Source organism: Cherax quadricarinatus, chromosome 5, assembly GCF_038502225.1.
Source record: "Cherax quadricarinatus isolate ZL_2023a chromosome 5, ASM3850222v1, whole genome shotgun sequence".
In the NCBI taxonomy this organism is placed as follows: Eukaryota; Metazoa; Arthropoda; class Malacostraca; order Decapoda; family Parastacidae; genus Cherax; species Cherax quadricarinatus.
In genome coordinates this window covers 5,896,294-5,913,672 of record NC_091296.1, presented here as the reverse complement: position 1 = coordinate 5,913,672, position 17,379 = coordinate 5,896,294, and the positions used below count along the sequence as shown (strand labels likewise).

Here is a 17,379-nt window from a genome sequence, read left to right as displayed (position 1 = left end):
AGCACCTCTGCAAAAACAGTGATAATGTGTGAGTGTGGTGAAAGTGTTGAATGATGATGAAAGTATTTTCTTTTTGGGGATTTTCTTTCTTTTTTGGGTCACCCTGCCTCGGTGGGAGACGGCCGACTTGTTGAAAAAAAAAAAATACATTAATATTAACACTTAACTGTGTGGTAAATACAGTCATTCTAATTTGCCAAAATAACCACCAATATCAGTAAATTTTTCCTGTTTTGAAAGCGAACTAACATGGTGTGAGGTTAGGCATAAATTAAGATGAGAGAATGTCACTTATCCAGTAATTGCCACATTCTGAATATTTTTTTTTTTTTCAACAAGTCGGCCCCAAAAAAAAAAAGAAAATTCCCAAAAAGAAAATACTTTCATTATCATTCAACACTTTCGCATCACTCACACATAATCACTGTTTTTGCAGAGGTGCTCAGAATACAACAGTTTAGAAGTATATACATACGTATAAAAATACACAATATACCCCTCCAAACTGCCAATATCTCAAACCCCTCCTTCAGAGTACAGACATTGTACTTCCCATTTCCAGGACTCAAATCCGGTTATATAAAATAACCGGTTTCCCTGAATCCCTTCACTAAATATTACCCTACTCACACTCCAACAGCTTGTCAGGTCCCAAATACCATTTGTCTCCATTCGCTCCTATCGAACACACTCACACACACTTGCTGGAAGTCCAAGCCCCTCGCCTACAACACCACCTTTACCCCCTCCCTCCAGCCTTTTCGAGGACAACCCCTACCCCGCCTTCCTTCCCCTACAGATTTATATGCTCTCCATGTCATTCTACTTTGATCCATTCTCTCTAAATGACCAAACCACCTCAACAACCCCTCTTCAGCCCTCTGACTAATACAGTGGACCCCCAGTTAACGATATTTTTTCACTCCAGAAGTATGTTCAGGTGCCAGTACTGACCGAATTTGTTCCCATAAGGAATATTGTGAAGTAGATTAATCCATTTGAGACCCCCAAACATACATGTTCAAACGCACTTACATAAATACACTTACATAATTGGCTGCATTCGGAGGTGATCATTATGCGGGGGTCCACTGTACGTACTTTTATTAACTCCACACCTTCTCCTAATTTCCACACTCTGAATTTTCTGCATAATATTTACACCACACATTGCTCTTAGACAGGACATCTCCACTGCCTCCAACCGTCTCCTCGCTGCTGCATTCACAACCCAAGCTTCACACCCATATAAGAGTGTTGGTACTACTATACTTTCATACATTCCCTTCTTTGCCTCCATAGATAACATTTTTTGCCTCCACATGCATACGCATTCACATATGTACGTATATTCACATTTTTTTTATTTTTTAGATGATTATAGGTAATGAGTTAGGCAAAATTATTGCATAATTATAATTAACTGTAGATGAAGTGAGTATAAATGGTTTAGAAAACTGACAAGTTGATAAATAAGACACTTGTGCAATGTTTGGGTATCTTTATTCTGGAAACTTTTCACCATACAGTGGCTTCTTCAGTCCAGTGCTGAGAAAGGTGTAAGATAAGGGACTGATTTCCTCAAACTCTTCCTCATCTTCCACCTTTCTCTGTATTGGACTGAAGAAGCCACTGCATGGCAAAATGTTTCAGAATAAAAATTCACAAATGTTGCACAAGCGTCTCATTTATCAACAATAGGTGGGTGTAACTAATGAAAGGTGTAACCATGTTTCTCCCAGTGGCTTTCAGTTTGGTTCACAGTTCATGTTATTCCCCTGTCAGCTAGTCTTACTTAATTCATATTAGTGTATAATCAGTTTCAGCTGCCCCAACATCGCTTTTTCTATTTTTTCCAAACAGATCCAGGCTATTTTAAATCTTCCTACATGTACAAGATTTTTTATATAATTGCTGTTACATCTTTGACTCGTCACGTCTATTACACTGCCTGGCTTCTTGGGGACAGCATATGCAACATGTCCGGCATGGGATTCAATGGCTACAACAAAGATGGATCCGCCAAGTGGGATTTAGTATCAAATGTTAACATCGTGATTATGGAGGTAGGTGTTGCCAGTTGAATAATTTATGTTGCTTATTATATTGTAATTATAAGGCATCTTTCTTGGGGATTTTCCTAGATTAGAATTCCAAAAGTAAGAGTGGGTGTGAGTTGGACTTGCCTAGCATGGGCCAGTAGATTTGCAGCAGTGCTCCTTCCTTCCTGTGTTCTTAAGTTACTTTTTTTTTTTTTTTTTTTTTTTTTTTTTTTTTTAACATGCTGGCCATCTTCCACCAAGGTAGGGTGACCCACAAAGATAGAAAAACCCAAAAAGAGAGGAAAAAACTTTCATCATTCAACACTTTCACCATCACTCATACATAATCACTGTCTTTGCAGAGGCGCCCAGATACAACAGTTCAGATGTCCCCCAAAACTGCCAATATCCCAAATTCCTCCTTTATAGTGCAGGCATTGTACTTCCCATTTCCAGGACTCAAGTCTGGCTAACTGGTTTCCCTGAATCCCTTCACAAATATTACCTTGCTCACACTCCAACACCTCGTCAGGCCCCAAAAACCATTCATCTCCTTTCACTCCTATCTAACACACGCGCAAAAATTTTGCTTGAATGCCTTTCATCCGCCACTTCATTACTTTCAGAATCGTCACTTTGAAATGAATCTCTTGACTGAGACTTGGTTACACACCTTGCCCATAACCACCTGTTCACAGGTGCACCTGCCCCCATCCTTTCCATAATTACTTGTTTGTTGGTTTCTATTGTAGTGAATTTGTGTATGTGGTTGAGGGTGTGTTTGTACTCACCCTCACCTGTTTGAGGTTGCAAGGGTTGGTTCTTAGATTTTGGCTCTGCGTGATTGTGTATGTGTGTGTACTCACCTAATTGTGGTTGCAGGGGTCGAGACTCAGCTCCTGTGTGTGTGTGTGTACTCACCTAGTTGTACTCACCTAGTTGAGGTTGCGGGGGTCGAGTCCGAGCTCCTGGCCCCGCCTCTTCACTGATCGCTACTAGTGTGTGTGTGTGTGTGTGTGTGTGTGTGTGTGTGTGTGTGTGTGTGTGTGTGTGTGTGTGTGTGTGTTTGTTTGTTTTTGGCAAAGTGCTCAGGAAACGTCAATGTCATCAATAGCAGTTCCCAGAATGTGACTGGCAACAGCTGACTAACACAGACACCTGCAGCTACATGGTCTATCACTGAAATATATTGAAAAAAATATTTTAACACGCTGGCCATCTCCCACTCATTCACACTATCACTGTCTTCCCAGAAGTGCACAGATATGACTATTAAGATGTCACTCCAAACCCTCCTTTAGAGTGCAGATACTAGTAGTTATTACACTCCAGTACTGCTGTTATGCTTATCTTTTTTTTTTTTTTTTTTTTCCTTTTTTTTTTTAACAAGTTGGCCGTCTCCCACTGAGGCAGTAGTAGGGTTATAAGGAGTCACCAGCTGTACTGTGGATCTTGTCACATTTGCACCCAATTTTTCTGTTTCATGGGTAGTGCCTTTACCTTTTATAAACCTTTGAAGAGTTTCAGGGTTCCAAGAGTAGTGAAACTTTGGAAACTATATCAAAGGTATAGGTACCACCCATGACTCATTTTTCTGTTACAGTATTAACAGCTGCGACTCAATTTTGCCTTTTTATTCTCAAAATGTACAGAGTATAGTCTTCACTTCTTAACACATTTGTTGCCCTCATTTTCTTTAATTCTGAATACGTAATGTGGTAGTCCCTGTAATACTTCCCTGTATCTTCCCATTCCTGTATAATTTGAGCTTGTTCTATGAGACAACTTGCCATATAGTTTACCAATCCTGTTTTCTTATAGCCATTTACACCATTATGTAGTACTGTACACAAATAAACCACTCGTAGGAGAAAGAAACTTATGACTACGTACATTCAGTCCGACTTGGAAACATTAACTAGTCACAGTGTGTGACTAGTTAATGGTCCAAGTCAAACCAAAATGTCAACATAAGTTTTTCTCCTATGTGTGGATTATTTGTGTATTGTTCCAGGGGGTTAGGGGCGCTGACCACCCATGCAGTTGAAAATCCGCGTACAACTTTTGACTCCTCAAAAACTTTACTAATGGCCTGCTGTTGACCAGAACCCTTACTGATAACATAAACAGTCAATTAACACACATTTTGTATGTTGTTAAGAAAATCATAAGGAAGAGAAAATACATTTTCAGTATTTACAGTACTGTACTTTATTTATCGATACCATAAGTGTATGTCGTTTGTTTACAAAATGAGTCGTCTGTCTGTCAGCACCTACATCTTGTATGATACAAAAACATTGTAGATGCTATACATAGTACTAACACTAGACATCAAAAATGTAAAGATAATGTGAAAAAAATATTCATATTTATGATTTAATGAGGCATCTTTGTTTACATTTCTCTCGACTGTGAATGGAACTTGTACGGTCTTTAATAACAATACACTATACTATTATTATTATTATTATTATTATTGTATCTTTATATTTCTTTACATTTCTCTCAACTGAGAATGGAACATGTATGATCTTTAACCCTTTGAGGGTTTCGGCCGTATAGTGGACCCCCGCTTTACGATCAGCTCCCAATGCGACAAGTGTATTTATGTGAGTCCGTTTGTACGTGTATGTTTGGGGGTCTGAAATGGACCAACCTAATTCACAATATTCCTTATGGGAACAAATTCGTTCAGTAATGGCACCTGAACATAATTCTGGAATGAAATAATATCGTAAGCCGGGGGTCCACTGTACTAGTACTGCTTACGACCCAGGGTTTTTGACGTACTTGTACGCCTAAATTCTAGCGCCCTCAAATCTAGTGGGAGAAAGCTGGTAGGCCTACATATGAAAGAATGGGTCTATGTGGACAGTGTGCACAGTATAAAAAAAAATCCTGCAGCACACGGTGCATAATGAGAAAAAAAACTTTGACCGTGTTTTTGGAATAAAACAGCGACTTTGCACTGTATTTTCGTATGGTATTTATTGTTGTATTCTAGTTTTCTTGGTCTCATTTTATAGAATGGAAGACATTACAGAAATTGAGATGATTTTGACTGGTTTTACAATGAAAAGTACCTTGAAATTGAGCTCAAAGTAGCAGAAATGTTCGAGTTTTACCAAAGTTCAAAAGTAAACAAATCATGCCAAGCGTCCAATACACGTCAACTGGTGAGTCTAATATTCTTTCACAAGTGCGCTGATATTATTTATACCATTTCTACACTAATGCAGTAGTCTGCATAACAGTAAATCTATTTTTTGTAAGAATAAAAATTGAAAGTGGAAGGCCAAAGAAATATAAGAGAGGCCTGGGGATGTGACTAACGAACAGAGGAAATGTTATTTTAGTGCCAGGAATGTCTTTCTTGATTATTCTGGACCCTATTTGGAAAATGGCATCTTTTGAAATTTGTGTGAAATTGGCAAAATTGCTAAATTCTGACCACTGTATTGGATAGTTGAAATAAGTAAATGGGTGGTTTCTTGTACTCATTCAATAGAAAAAAATGGAGTTCTAGAGAAATAGTTATGATTTTTGTCGACTAGTACACAGGAATTGGCCGAAAATAGGGCTCAAAGTGGGCAAAATCGCCGATGCGTAAACATCGTCAAGACCGCTAACTTTGCGAGAGCATAATTCTGTAAGTTTTCCATCAAATTTCATACTTTTGGTGTCATTATGATCGGGAAAAGATTCTCTATCTTTTCATTAGATTTCTTTTTTTTTTTTTTTTTTAAATTTGGACGACCCTGAGAACAAGTCTTGGAGAGGGCCTGTCGACCCTCAAAGGGTTAATAATATATTATTATTGTTATTATTATTCTCCTTTCAACAAACCGGACGTATCCCACCAAGGCAGGGTGACCCAAAAAGAAAAACAAAAGTTTCTCTTTTCAAATTTAGTAATTTTTACAGGAGAAGGGATTACTAGCCCCTTGCTCTCAGCATTTTAGTCGCTTCTTACAACACGCATGGCTTACGGAGGAAGAATTCTGTTCCACTTCCCCATGGAGATAAGAGGAAATGAACAAGAACTAGAAAGAAAATAGCAGAAAACCCAGATGGGTGTGTGTGTATATATATGCTTGTACATTTATGTGTAATGTGACCTAAGTGTAAGTAGAAGTAGCAAGACGTACCTGAAATCTTGCATGTTCATGAGACAGAAAAAAGACACCAGCAATCCTACCATCATGTAAAACAATTACAGGCTTTCATTTTACAATCACTTGGCAGGACGGTAGTACCTCCCTGGGCGGTTGCTGTCTACCAACCTACTACCTAGATTTTTTTTTTTTTTTCAACAAGTCGGCAGTCTCCCACCGAGGCAGGGTGACCCAAAAAAGAAAGAAAATCCCCAAAAAGAAAATACTTTCATCATCATTCAACACTTTCACCACACTCACACATTATCACTGTTTTTGCAGAGGTGCTCAGAATACAACAGTTTAGAAGCATACACATATAAAGATACACAACATATCCCTCCAACCTGCCAATTTCTCAAACCCCTCCTTTAAAGTGCAGGCATTGTACTTCCCATTTCCAGGACTCAAGTCCGACTATATGAAAATAACCGGTTTCCCTGAATCCCTTCACTAAATATTACCCTGCTCACACTCCAACAGATCGTCAGGTCCCAAGTACCATTCGTCTCCATTCACTCCTATCTAACACGCTCACGCACGCTTGCTGGAAGTCCAAGCCCCTTGCCCACAAAACTCCTTTACCCCCTCTCTCCAACCCTTTCGAGGACGACCCCTACCCCGCCTTCCTTCCCCTATAGATTTATATGCTTTCCATGTCATTCTACTTTGATCCATTCTCTCTAAATGACCAAACCACCTCAACAACCCCTCTTCTGCCCTCTGACTAATACTTTTATTAACTCCACATCTTTTCCTAATTTCCACACTCCGAATTTTCTGCATAATATTTACACCACACATTGCCCTTAGACAGGACATCTCCACTCCCTCCAACCATCTCCTCGCTGCAGCATTCACAACCCAAGCTTCACACCCATATAAGAGTGTTGGTACTATTATACTTTCATACATTCATATATTTCATATATTGTTATTATTATGGTATATTATTATTGTATTATTGCATCTTTGTTAGTTTACATTTCTCTCAACTGTGATTGGCACCTTGTACGATCTGTAATTATTTGTGTGCCTAAGTTCTGATAAATTTTAACTTTAAAATACATAGATTTGTTTATATTTTATGGTAGTAAATGATAAAATAGATTAGTATGTACATATATTTTATGTATTGTGACATACCTAATATTTTTCTTAAATATCCAAAAAAAATTCCAATGTGTTCATTAAAAAAATCCACCTATAAGTGGGCTTGCACAGTTCAAAACTATGTTGCTCAAGGGTCAACTGTACTTTATTGCTCCTTCCTTGTGTTCCATACATTTGTCTGGTAATCACTTGATAGTGTCTGGCCCTTTCCTACCATGTCATCATATACTTATTTTTTGTTTATTGTTTATAAGATCTTAATTAGATATAAAATTCTTTTTGGAAGACTGGACTGAGCCTTAGAGAGACCATTGAGGCATGGAACAGTGGAACAATGAAGTGGTTACGCTTCATGGTGTACGAGCGTGCTACTGTGCAGAAAACACTCTTCACCTACATGCTGTCATCTGTGTGGCATGGGTTCTACCCTGGATATTATATCACCTTTGTCAGTGGAGCCTTCTTCACTATTGCTGCCAGATATGTGAGTATTGCAAATTTATTTTGCTCTAGCTGTAAATTTATCATTTATGATGGTATCGCTTATCAAGGCAAATTTCTTGTGGACTTTGCATAATTATAAAACTGTGTGCTACAACATTCATAAAGATATTATTTTTCCAACTTGGATGAAAATTAAATTATGCATAATTCCAAATTATATTACAGGTACGGCGGTGTGTGCGTCACAGGGTGATGGCTCGAGGACCAAGAGCAAAGTTGGTCTACGACTTTATCACCTGCATCAGCACACGCTTGTGTCTTGCCTATTTCACCTTTCCCTTTATTCTTCTGAGATTCTGGGGAAGCATTGCTGTTTACAGGTGAAACATTATAATTTTTTCTCTTCTTTAAGATTAGAATGTTGAACTACATTATTCATCTTGGTTTCCTTCTAATTTCTTCATAGTTCTTACCATCATTTTGTTGCCTTTTAGTGTTGTGAACGAGTAGGTTAGAATCCTTCCTTCATAAGCAGTGTGTGTCACAGAAGGTGACTAAAATGCTAAGACCAAGAGACAGATTTGGGCATGGGAAATCAATGAGCATGTTTTGAATGAAATCCTATAGATGGTTTTCATTGCAAATCTTGTGCCAAGTGAGAAGAATATGGGAACCCAGCCAGACAAACATGGGTTGTGCTGATGCTATGGCAAGACTGTGGCAAAGAGTAGTGAGGAGATATACATTCACAAGCTCATAACTTGTATACTTCACCCCAGAAACGGGGTGCGTGTGTGGTAAGCTCATGTATTTTTGGTAAACATTGTTCAAGAAATGTGAGATTTGGAAACTTTGAACATATCCCAGTTTTGTATATTACATCAGATTTTCTTTATGCGATTTTGCTGTATACGCCATGTACTGACCCTTGTATAAAGCTAGGGACTCCTGTATTTTGGGTAAAAGATGGGGTAAAATAATGATGAAGACTTGCAAGTTGCATTTATTGAGCAAGTAGCTAAAGAACTGCATCTTGGTGACATGGTTATGTTAGCGATTGAATATCCAACCGTTTTGAGTAGGCATGTGTTAAAGTTTCAGTATTGGTTAATTGTGGTAGTATCAGCATTGGTTTAAAATTGAGTGTTGTAAATGGTGGGTATTGGCTAATTTTGACTATATTGGTATCAGCCTATTATTGAATATTGTTATTGGCAAAAATTTTGGTATTGTTCCATCCCTAATTTACAGACATGTCAAAATGAACCTTATAGGTAATGGCAAATTAATTTACTGTTAACGTTATCTAAAAATCTTAGATTGTCTTCACACTTTGCTCCTGAGTGTGTTATCACTTTATGATCACATTTGTGAAAATAATTTTCAAAATCCTTGTAAGGTACATCTGCCTTTTTTGTTTTTTCTAATTTTGTTATAATAGTTTAGATATTGTGTGGAAAAAAATAGTAAATATGATGATTAAATGAAAATATTGTTTATTAAAGGTTATGCTGCCAAGGTAAATTGATTCATGTAGCAAGATGTAAAATAAATATCACTGTTGTCACACCAGACCAATTCAGTAAATACAGTGGACCCGCATAACGATATTAATCCGTTCCTGAGAGCTCATTGTTATGCGAAATTATCGTTATACGAATGAATTTTTCCCATAAGAAATAATGGAAATCAAATTAATCCGTGCAAGACACCCAAAAGTATGAAAAAAATTTTTACCACATGAAATATACATTTTCCTACACACAAAGAGAAGGATACATGCACAATAGTAGAGTAGTACATGCACAGTATATATTGTGCATGTACTACTCTACTAAATGAAGAATAAATGACACTTACCTTTATTGAAGATGCAGTAATGACTGATGAGACACTGTGTCCTGGGAGTGCCTTTTCCTCCTGAGTACTGTAGGTCCTGTTTGGCATTTTCTTCCAGAACAGGCCTTATCACACTGTGTATGCCACTACGATTCTTAAATCTCTCAAACCAACCTTTGCTGGCTTTAAATTCACCAATATGAGCACTAGTTCCAGGCATTTTTCCCTGTTCACCTGGGTGTTAATTGACTGGTGTGGGTTGCATCCTGGGAGACAAGATTAAGGACCCCAATGGAAATAAGTTAGACAGTCTTCGATGACACTGACTTTTTTGGGTTATCCTGGGTGGCTAACCCTCTGGGGTTAATTGTTTCTTGGTATTCTCAATAAGCCACACCAACAACGGTGCTGCAGCAGCAGCAGCATCTGACAGTGCTACAGCAGCAGCTGACAGTGCTACAGCAGCAGCAGACGGTACTACAGCAGCAGCAGCTGACGGTGGTACAGCAGCAGCAGCTGACAGTGCTACAGCAGCAGCTGACAGTGCTACAGCAGCAGCTGACAGTGCTACAGCAGCAGCTGACGGTGCTACAGCAGCAGCTGACGGTGCTACAGCAGCAGCTGACGGTGCTACAGCAGCAGCTGACGGTGCTACAGCAGCAGCAGACGGTACTACAGCAGCAGCAGCTGATGGTGCTACAGCAGCAGCAGCTGATGGTGCTACAGCAGCAGCAGCAGCTGATGGTGCTACAGCAGCAGCAGCAGCTGATGGTGCTACAGCAGCAGCAGCAGCTGATGGTGCTACAGCAGCAGCAGCAGCTGACAGTGCAGCAGCAGCAGCAGCTGACAGTGCAGCAGCAGCAGCAGCAGCTGACAGTGCTACAGCAGCAGCAGATGGTACTACAGCAGCAGCAGCAGCCGACGGTGGTACAGCAGCAGCTGACGGTGGTGCAGCAGCAGCAGCAGCCGACGGTGGTACAGCAGCAGCTGACGGTGGTGCAGCAGCAGCAGCAGCAGCAGCTGAAAATGCTACAGCAGCAGCAGCAGCTGAAAATGCTACAGCAGCAGCAGCAGCTGAAAATGCTACAGCAGCAGCAGCAGCAGCTGAAAGTGCTACAGCAGCAGCAGCAGCAGCAGCTGACAGTGCTACAGCAGCAGCAGCATCAGCAGTTGACCATGGTACCACAGTAGTATTTCGATAATATTTCTCGCCCTTTTTACCACAGGGTTGGCACTAGAAGCTTTCTTGGGGCCCATGATCACTTATTTTGCAGATAAAATAAAAAACGCTGTAATACGAAATGTTCCGATTGTATGCTTGGATGTTACCGCGGAGGCTGGCTTGTAAACAATGCCACCAGCGGAACATGTGAGGCTGGCTCAGGCGTCTCAGACGAATAGCGTTGAGCAGGTTTTTTAGCGGTATGCGAGGCAAAATCTTAGCGATAAAATGTATAGGTATGCGGATTTAACGTTATGTGATGCCAACGGTATGTGGGGGTCCACTGTAGTTTTAACATTTTAGAAGCAAGCGTTCATCTCTATTCTTCATACAGTACTGTATTTAACTTAAGAATAAACTGTCAGGATAAACTGCTACACAAACTTTATTTAATTTTTTTTTTTAACAAGTCGGCTGTCTCCCACCGAGGCAGGGTGACCCAAAAAGAAAGAAAATCAACAAAAAGAAAATACTTTCATCATCATTCAACACTTTCACCACACTCACACATAATCACTGTTTTTGCAGAGGTACTCAGAATACAACAGTTTAGAAGCATATACGTATAAAGATACACAACATATCCCACCAAACTGCCAATATCCTGAACCCTTCCTTTAGAGTGCATTCATTGTACTTCCCATTTCCAGGACTCAAGTCCGGCTATATAAAAATAACCGGTTTCCCTGAATCCCTTCACTAAATATTACCCTGCTCACACTCCAACAGATCATCAGATCCCAAATACTATTCATCTCCATTCACTCGTATCAGACACGCTCACGCATGCCTGCTGGAAGTCCAAGCCCCTCGCCCACAAAACCTCCCTTACCCCTTCCTTCCAACCTTTTCAAGGATGACCCCTACCCCGCCTTCCTTCCCCTACAGATTTCAATGCTCTCCTTGTCATTCTACTTTGATTCATTTTCTCTAAATGACCAAACCACCTCAACAACCCCTCTTCAGCCCTCTGACTAATACTTTTATTAACTCCACACCTCTGAATTTTCTGCATAATATTTACACCACACATTGCCCTTAGACAGAACATCTCCACTGCCTCCAACCGCCTCCTCGCTGCTGCATTCACAACCCAAGCTTCACACCCATATAAAAGTGTTGGTACTGCTATACTTTCATACATTCCCTTCTTTGCCTCCATAGATAACGTTTTTTATCTCCACATATACCTCAACGCACCACTCGCCTTTTTTCCCTCATCAATTCTATGATTAACCTCATCCTTCATAAATCCACCTGCCAACACGTCAGCTCCCAAGTACATATCTGAAAGCATTCACTTCTTCCATACTCCTCCCCAATTTGATATCCAATTTTCCTTTATCTAAATCATTTGATACCCTCATCACCTTACTCTTTTCTATGTTCACTTTCAACTTTATACACACACACTCAAACTAGTCCACTAACCTTTGCAGTTTTTCTTTAGAATTTTCCCGTAATCATAGTATTATCAGCAAAAAGCAACTGTGTCAATTCCCATTTTGTATTTGATTCCCCATAATTTAATCCCACCCCACTCCCAAACACCCTAGCATTTACTTTATATATTCAGGAAAGTCTGACAGTGTGTATTGTTCAAGTCTGTGTTGTTTTATTGGATGAAAGGTATAAATTGGTATACCCTGGTCCTCCCACTTAAGCCTGTGTTGTTTCATTTACTGCATTGTGCATTTTTCCTCTTAAATGCAAAGAAGCTGTTGGATGAGACTGATAAATCTATAATTCAGGCACTAAATAAGCTTTCAGAAATTGATCAGAGATGACATATTAGATATTAATGTAGATATTAATATTCTATAAATGTATAAATGTATAAATTCAAGGATTATGTGGAGTAAAATAAAGATTGGATGTGAAAAGTGGGTTATAGTAAGCGTGTATGCACCTGGAGAAGAGAGAAGTGTAGAGGAGAGAGAGAGATTTTGGGAAATGTTGAGTGAATGCGTGGGGAGTTTTGAATCAAGTGTGAGAGTAATGGCGGTTGGGGATTTCAATGCTAAAGTGGGTAAAAATGTTATGGAGGGAGTAGTAGGTAAATTTGGTGTGCCAGGGGTAAATGTAAATGGGGAGCCTTTAATTGAGCTATGTGTAGAAAGAGATTTGGTAATAAGTAATACATATTTTATGAAAAAGAGGATAAATAAATATACAAGGTATGATGTAGCACATAATGAAAGTAGTTTGTTAGATTATGTATTGGTGGATAAAAGGTTGATGGGTAGGCTCCAGGATATACATGTTTATAGAGGGGCAACTGATATATCGGATCATTATTTAGTTGTAGCTACAGTTAGAGTAAGAGGTAGATGGGAAAAGAAGAAGGTGGCAACAACAAGTAAGAGGGAGGTGAAAGTGTATAAACTAAGGGAGGAGCAAGTTCGGGTGAGATATAAGCGACTATTGGCAGAAAGGCGCGCTAGTGCAAAGATGAGTAGTGGGGGGGGGGGGTTGAAGAGGGTTGGAATAGTTTTAAAAATGCAGTATTAGAATGTGGGGCAGAAGTTTGTGGTTATAGGAGGGTGGGTGCAGGAGGAAACAGGAGTGATTGGTGGAATGATGAAGTAAAGGGTGTGATAAAAGAGAAAAAGATAGCTTATGAGAGGTTTTTACAAAGCAGAAGTGTTATAAGAAGAGCAGAGTATATGGAGAGTAAAAGAAAGGTAAAGAGAGTGGTGAGAGTGCAAAAGGAGAGCAGATGATAGAGTGGGAGAGGCACTGTCAAGAAATTTCAATGAAAATTAGAAAAAATTTTGGAGTGAGTTAAACAAGTTAAGAAAGCCTAGGGAAAGTATGGATTTGTCAGTTAAAAACAAAGTAAGGGAGTTCGTAGATGGGGAGATGGAGGTATTAGGTAGATGGCGAGAATATTTTGAGGAACTTTTAAATGTTAAGGAAGAAAGAGAGGCAGTAATTTCATGCACTGGTCAGGGAGGTATACCATCTTTTAGGAGTGACGAAGTGCAGAATGTAAGTGTGGGGGAGGTACGTGAGGCATTACGTAGAATGAAAGGGGGTAAAGCAGCTGGAACTGATGGGATCATGACAGAAATGTTAAAAGAAGGGGGGGATATAGTGTTGGAGTGGTTGGTACTTTTGTTTAATAAATGTATGAAAGAGGGGAAGGTACCTAGGGATTGGCGGAGAGCATGTATAGTCCCTTTATATAAAGGGAAAGGGGACAAAAGAGATTGTAAAAATTATAGAGGAATAAATTTACTGAGTATACCAGGAAAAGTGTGTGGTAGGGTTATAATTGAAAGAATTAGAGGCAAGACAGAATGTAGGATTGCGGATGAGCAAGGAGGTTTCAGAGTGGGTAGGGGATGTGTTGATCAAGTGTTTACATTGAAGCATATATGTGAACAGTATTTAGATAAAGGTAGGGAAGTTTTTATTGCATTTATGGATTTAGAAAAGGCATATGATAGAGTGGATAGAGGAGCAATGTGGCAGATGTTGCAAGTATATGGAATAGGTGGTAAGTTACTAAATGCTGTAAAGAGTTTTTATGAGGATAGTGAGGCTCAGGTTAGGGTGTGTAGAAGAGAGGGAGACTACTTCCCGGTAAAAGTAGGTCTTAGACAGGGATGTGTAATTTCACCATGGTTGTTTAATATATTTATAGATGAGGTTGTAAAAGAAGTAAATGCTAGGGTGTTCGGGAGAGGGGTGGGATTAAATTATGGGGACTCAAATTCAAAATGGGAATTGACAGTTACTTTTTGCTGATGATACTGTGCTTATGGGAGATTCTAAAGAAAAATTGCAAAGGTTAGTGGACGAGTTTGGGAATGTGTGTAAAGGTAGAAAGTTGAAAGTGAACATAGAAAAGAGTAAGGTGATGAGGGTATCAAATGATTTAGATAAAGAAAAATTGGATATCAAATTTGGGAGGAGAAGTATGGAAGAAGTGAATGTTTTCAGATACTTGGGAGTTGATGTGTCGGCGGATGGATTTATGAAGGATGAGGTTAATTCAAATTCAAATTCAACGTTTATTCTCTATAAGGATTACAATGCTGAGTTTACAGAATTTGGTTATTGTGTGGTTTACATGTAGTAAAATAATAATTACAGAGTGTACCACTAGAACACCTAGCATGGCTAGGCATTTCGGGCAGACTTAAATCAAATCTTAAGTTTAAAATATTACAAGATTATGAGGTAAGTTGGTATTATGGCTAAGTGACTAAATACTAGTTTGTGAGTTTAGCAATGTGAATGCTTTTGTTTTGGCACTATACATAGTTTCAGTATTGGAGTATCACAGGCCAACTTATGACTAGTTAAGATACATTATTTTGAGCTTGAGATTGATATTTCTGTTTATGGTCAAATGGATGAGTGAGTGTAAGTGTTAACCACGAGGTGGTATTCGTGTAATTAGTTGACAGGGTGCATCAGGGAGATAAGATGTTTTCTGATGGCAGTTTTGAAGGTGATGAATGTGTCTGCAGTTTTAGAATTTTCAGGTAGGGTGTTCCAGATTTTAGGGCCATTGACATGCATTGAATTTTTGTAAAGGTTTAGTTGGACACGGGGAATGTCATAGAGATGTTTGTGTCTGGTGTTGTGCCTGTGGGTTCTGTCACAACTATCAAGAAAGCATTTTAGGTCAAGGTTAATATTGGAATTTAAGGTCCTGTAGATGTAGATTTCACAGTAGTAAGTGTGGATGTACTGAACAGGGAGTAAGTTTAGATCTATGAAGAGTGGGGGGGGGGGTGTTGCCAGGGATGGGATTTAGTGATTATTCTTACTGCGGCTTTTTGTTGGGTTATTATTGGCTTTAGGTGTGTTGCTGCAGTTAAACCCCAAGCACAGATAGCATAGGTGAGGTATGGATATATAAGTGAATGGTATAATGTGAGAAGGGCAGTTTGCGGCACGTAGTATCGTATCTTGGAGAGGATCCCAACCGTTTTGGATACTTTTTTGGTTATGTGTTGGATATGGGTGCTGAAGTTCAGGTTGTTGTTGAGGTATAGGCCTAGGAATTTGCCCTCATTATGCCTGGCAATTAGTGTTGTCGATCTTAATGTTAATTTGCGCATCTCCTGCTCTGCTACCAAACATAATGTAGTAGGTTTTGTCAGTGTTAAGCGTAAGTTTATTGGCTGTCATCCAAGTCAATATTTTGATCAGCTCCTCATTAACAATGGTGTTGAGGGTGGCAAGATTAGGGTGAGAGATGACATAAGTCGTGTCGTCAGCAAAGAGAATGGGGTTCAGGTGTTGAGATACGTTTGGAAGATCATTGATGTATATGAGGAAGAGCAGGGGACCAAGGACACTTCCCTGCGGAACTCCAGTATCAAGTGGCTGTGTCTTCAATGGTGACATACTGATACCTATTAGTAAGGTAAGATTTGAAATATGCAAGCGCATGGCCTCTTATACCATAATGGTCAAGTTTGTGGAGTAGGATGCCGTGGTCTACTGTGTCAAAAGCTTTTCTTAGGTCAATAAAAATTCCTAGTGGATATTCCTTATTTTCCAATGCTGTGTAAAGCAGATCTAGCATTTTTATGATTGCATCATTAGTGCTTTTATTTTTCCTGAATCCAAATTGGCAGGGGCTGAGTATGTTTTGTGCCATTATAAATGAATATAGTCTCCTGTGCACGAGTTTCTCAAAGATTTTGGATAGCAGTGGTAAGTTTGATATTGGCCTATAGTTGTTTAAATCTGTAGGGTCACCACCTTTATGTATTGGTGTAACCCTTGCCATCTTGAGTAGTTTCGGGAAGGTGCTAGTTTCTAGTGACTTGTTAAAAAGTAATGAGATAGCATGCAAGAGGACATGGGCTGCTCTCTTGTACAATAATGGTGGGACATGAGACAGATTCCCTGAGTTATTTTTAAGTGACTTTATAATCTCGGTGACTTCCATGGGCTCAGTTGGAGCAAGATAGAAGGAATTTGGGAAATTCCTATCTAGGTAGTCCCCGGCATGGGCATTGGTACGTGGGATTTTATTGGCGAGATTAGAAACTATGGTTGAGAAGAAGTTGTTTATCTTGTTAGCTGTGTCAGTGGGATGCAGTGGTGTTTCATTAGGTGTAGTTAGGGCAATATTCTTGGTTTTTTTCAGTTTGTGGATCCCTAGAATCTGAGAGAGTGTTTTCCAGGTCTTTTTTATATCTCCTCTTGTGTCAGTGAATCTACTGGAGTAGTATAGTTGTTTGGCTTTCTTTATTACTTTGGTGAGGACTGATGAATAGTGTTTAAGAATGTCTTTGTGTATTAAGCCCTGTCTATATTGCTTTTCATATTGGTGTTTCTTATCAATGGATTTCAGAATGGTGCTGATTAGCCATGGGCAACCAAGCCGTTTGAATGTGATCTGTTTCGTTTTTATAGGACAATGTTTGTTGTATAGTCTAAGTAATTTGTTAAGAAAAATGTCTGTCCAGTCATCAATACCATTGGCCTTGGAGAATTCTGTAGGCCAGTCAAAAGTCTCTAGGTCAGCTGTGAACTTCCTTATTGAGGCCTCATCATGGAGTCTAAATGAAACTTTGTTGTATTCAAGTGG

At 39.4% G+C, this 17,379-nt stretch overlaps 1 protein-coding gene across 1 annotated transcript in view; it reads left to right on the top strand.

The window, feature by feature from the left end:
• oys (lysophospholipid acyltransferase 6) overlaps nt 1-17,379 on the top strand; it is a 47,552-nt gene that overhangs the window by 27,160 nt on the left and 3,013 nt on the right. Inside the window, exons 5-7 of the mRNA XM_070099515.1 lie at nt 1,864-2,066; nt 7,599-7,796; nt 7,982-8,136. Of these exons, the coding sequence (XP_069955616.1) occupies nt 1,864-2,066; nt 7,599-7,796; nt 7,982-8,136 (556 nt within the window). The remainder of the gene's footprint in view (nt 1-1,863; nt 2,067-7,598; nt 7,797-7,981; nt 8,137-17,379) is intronic.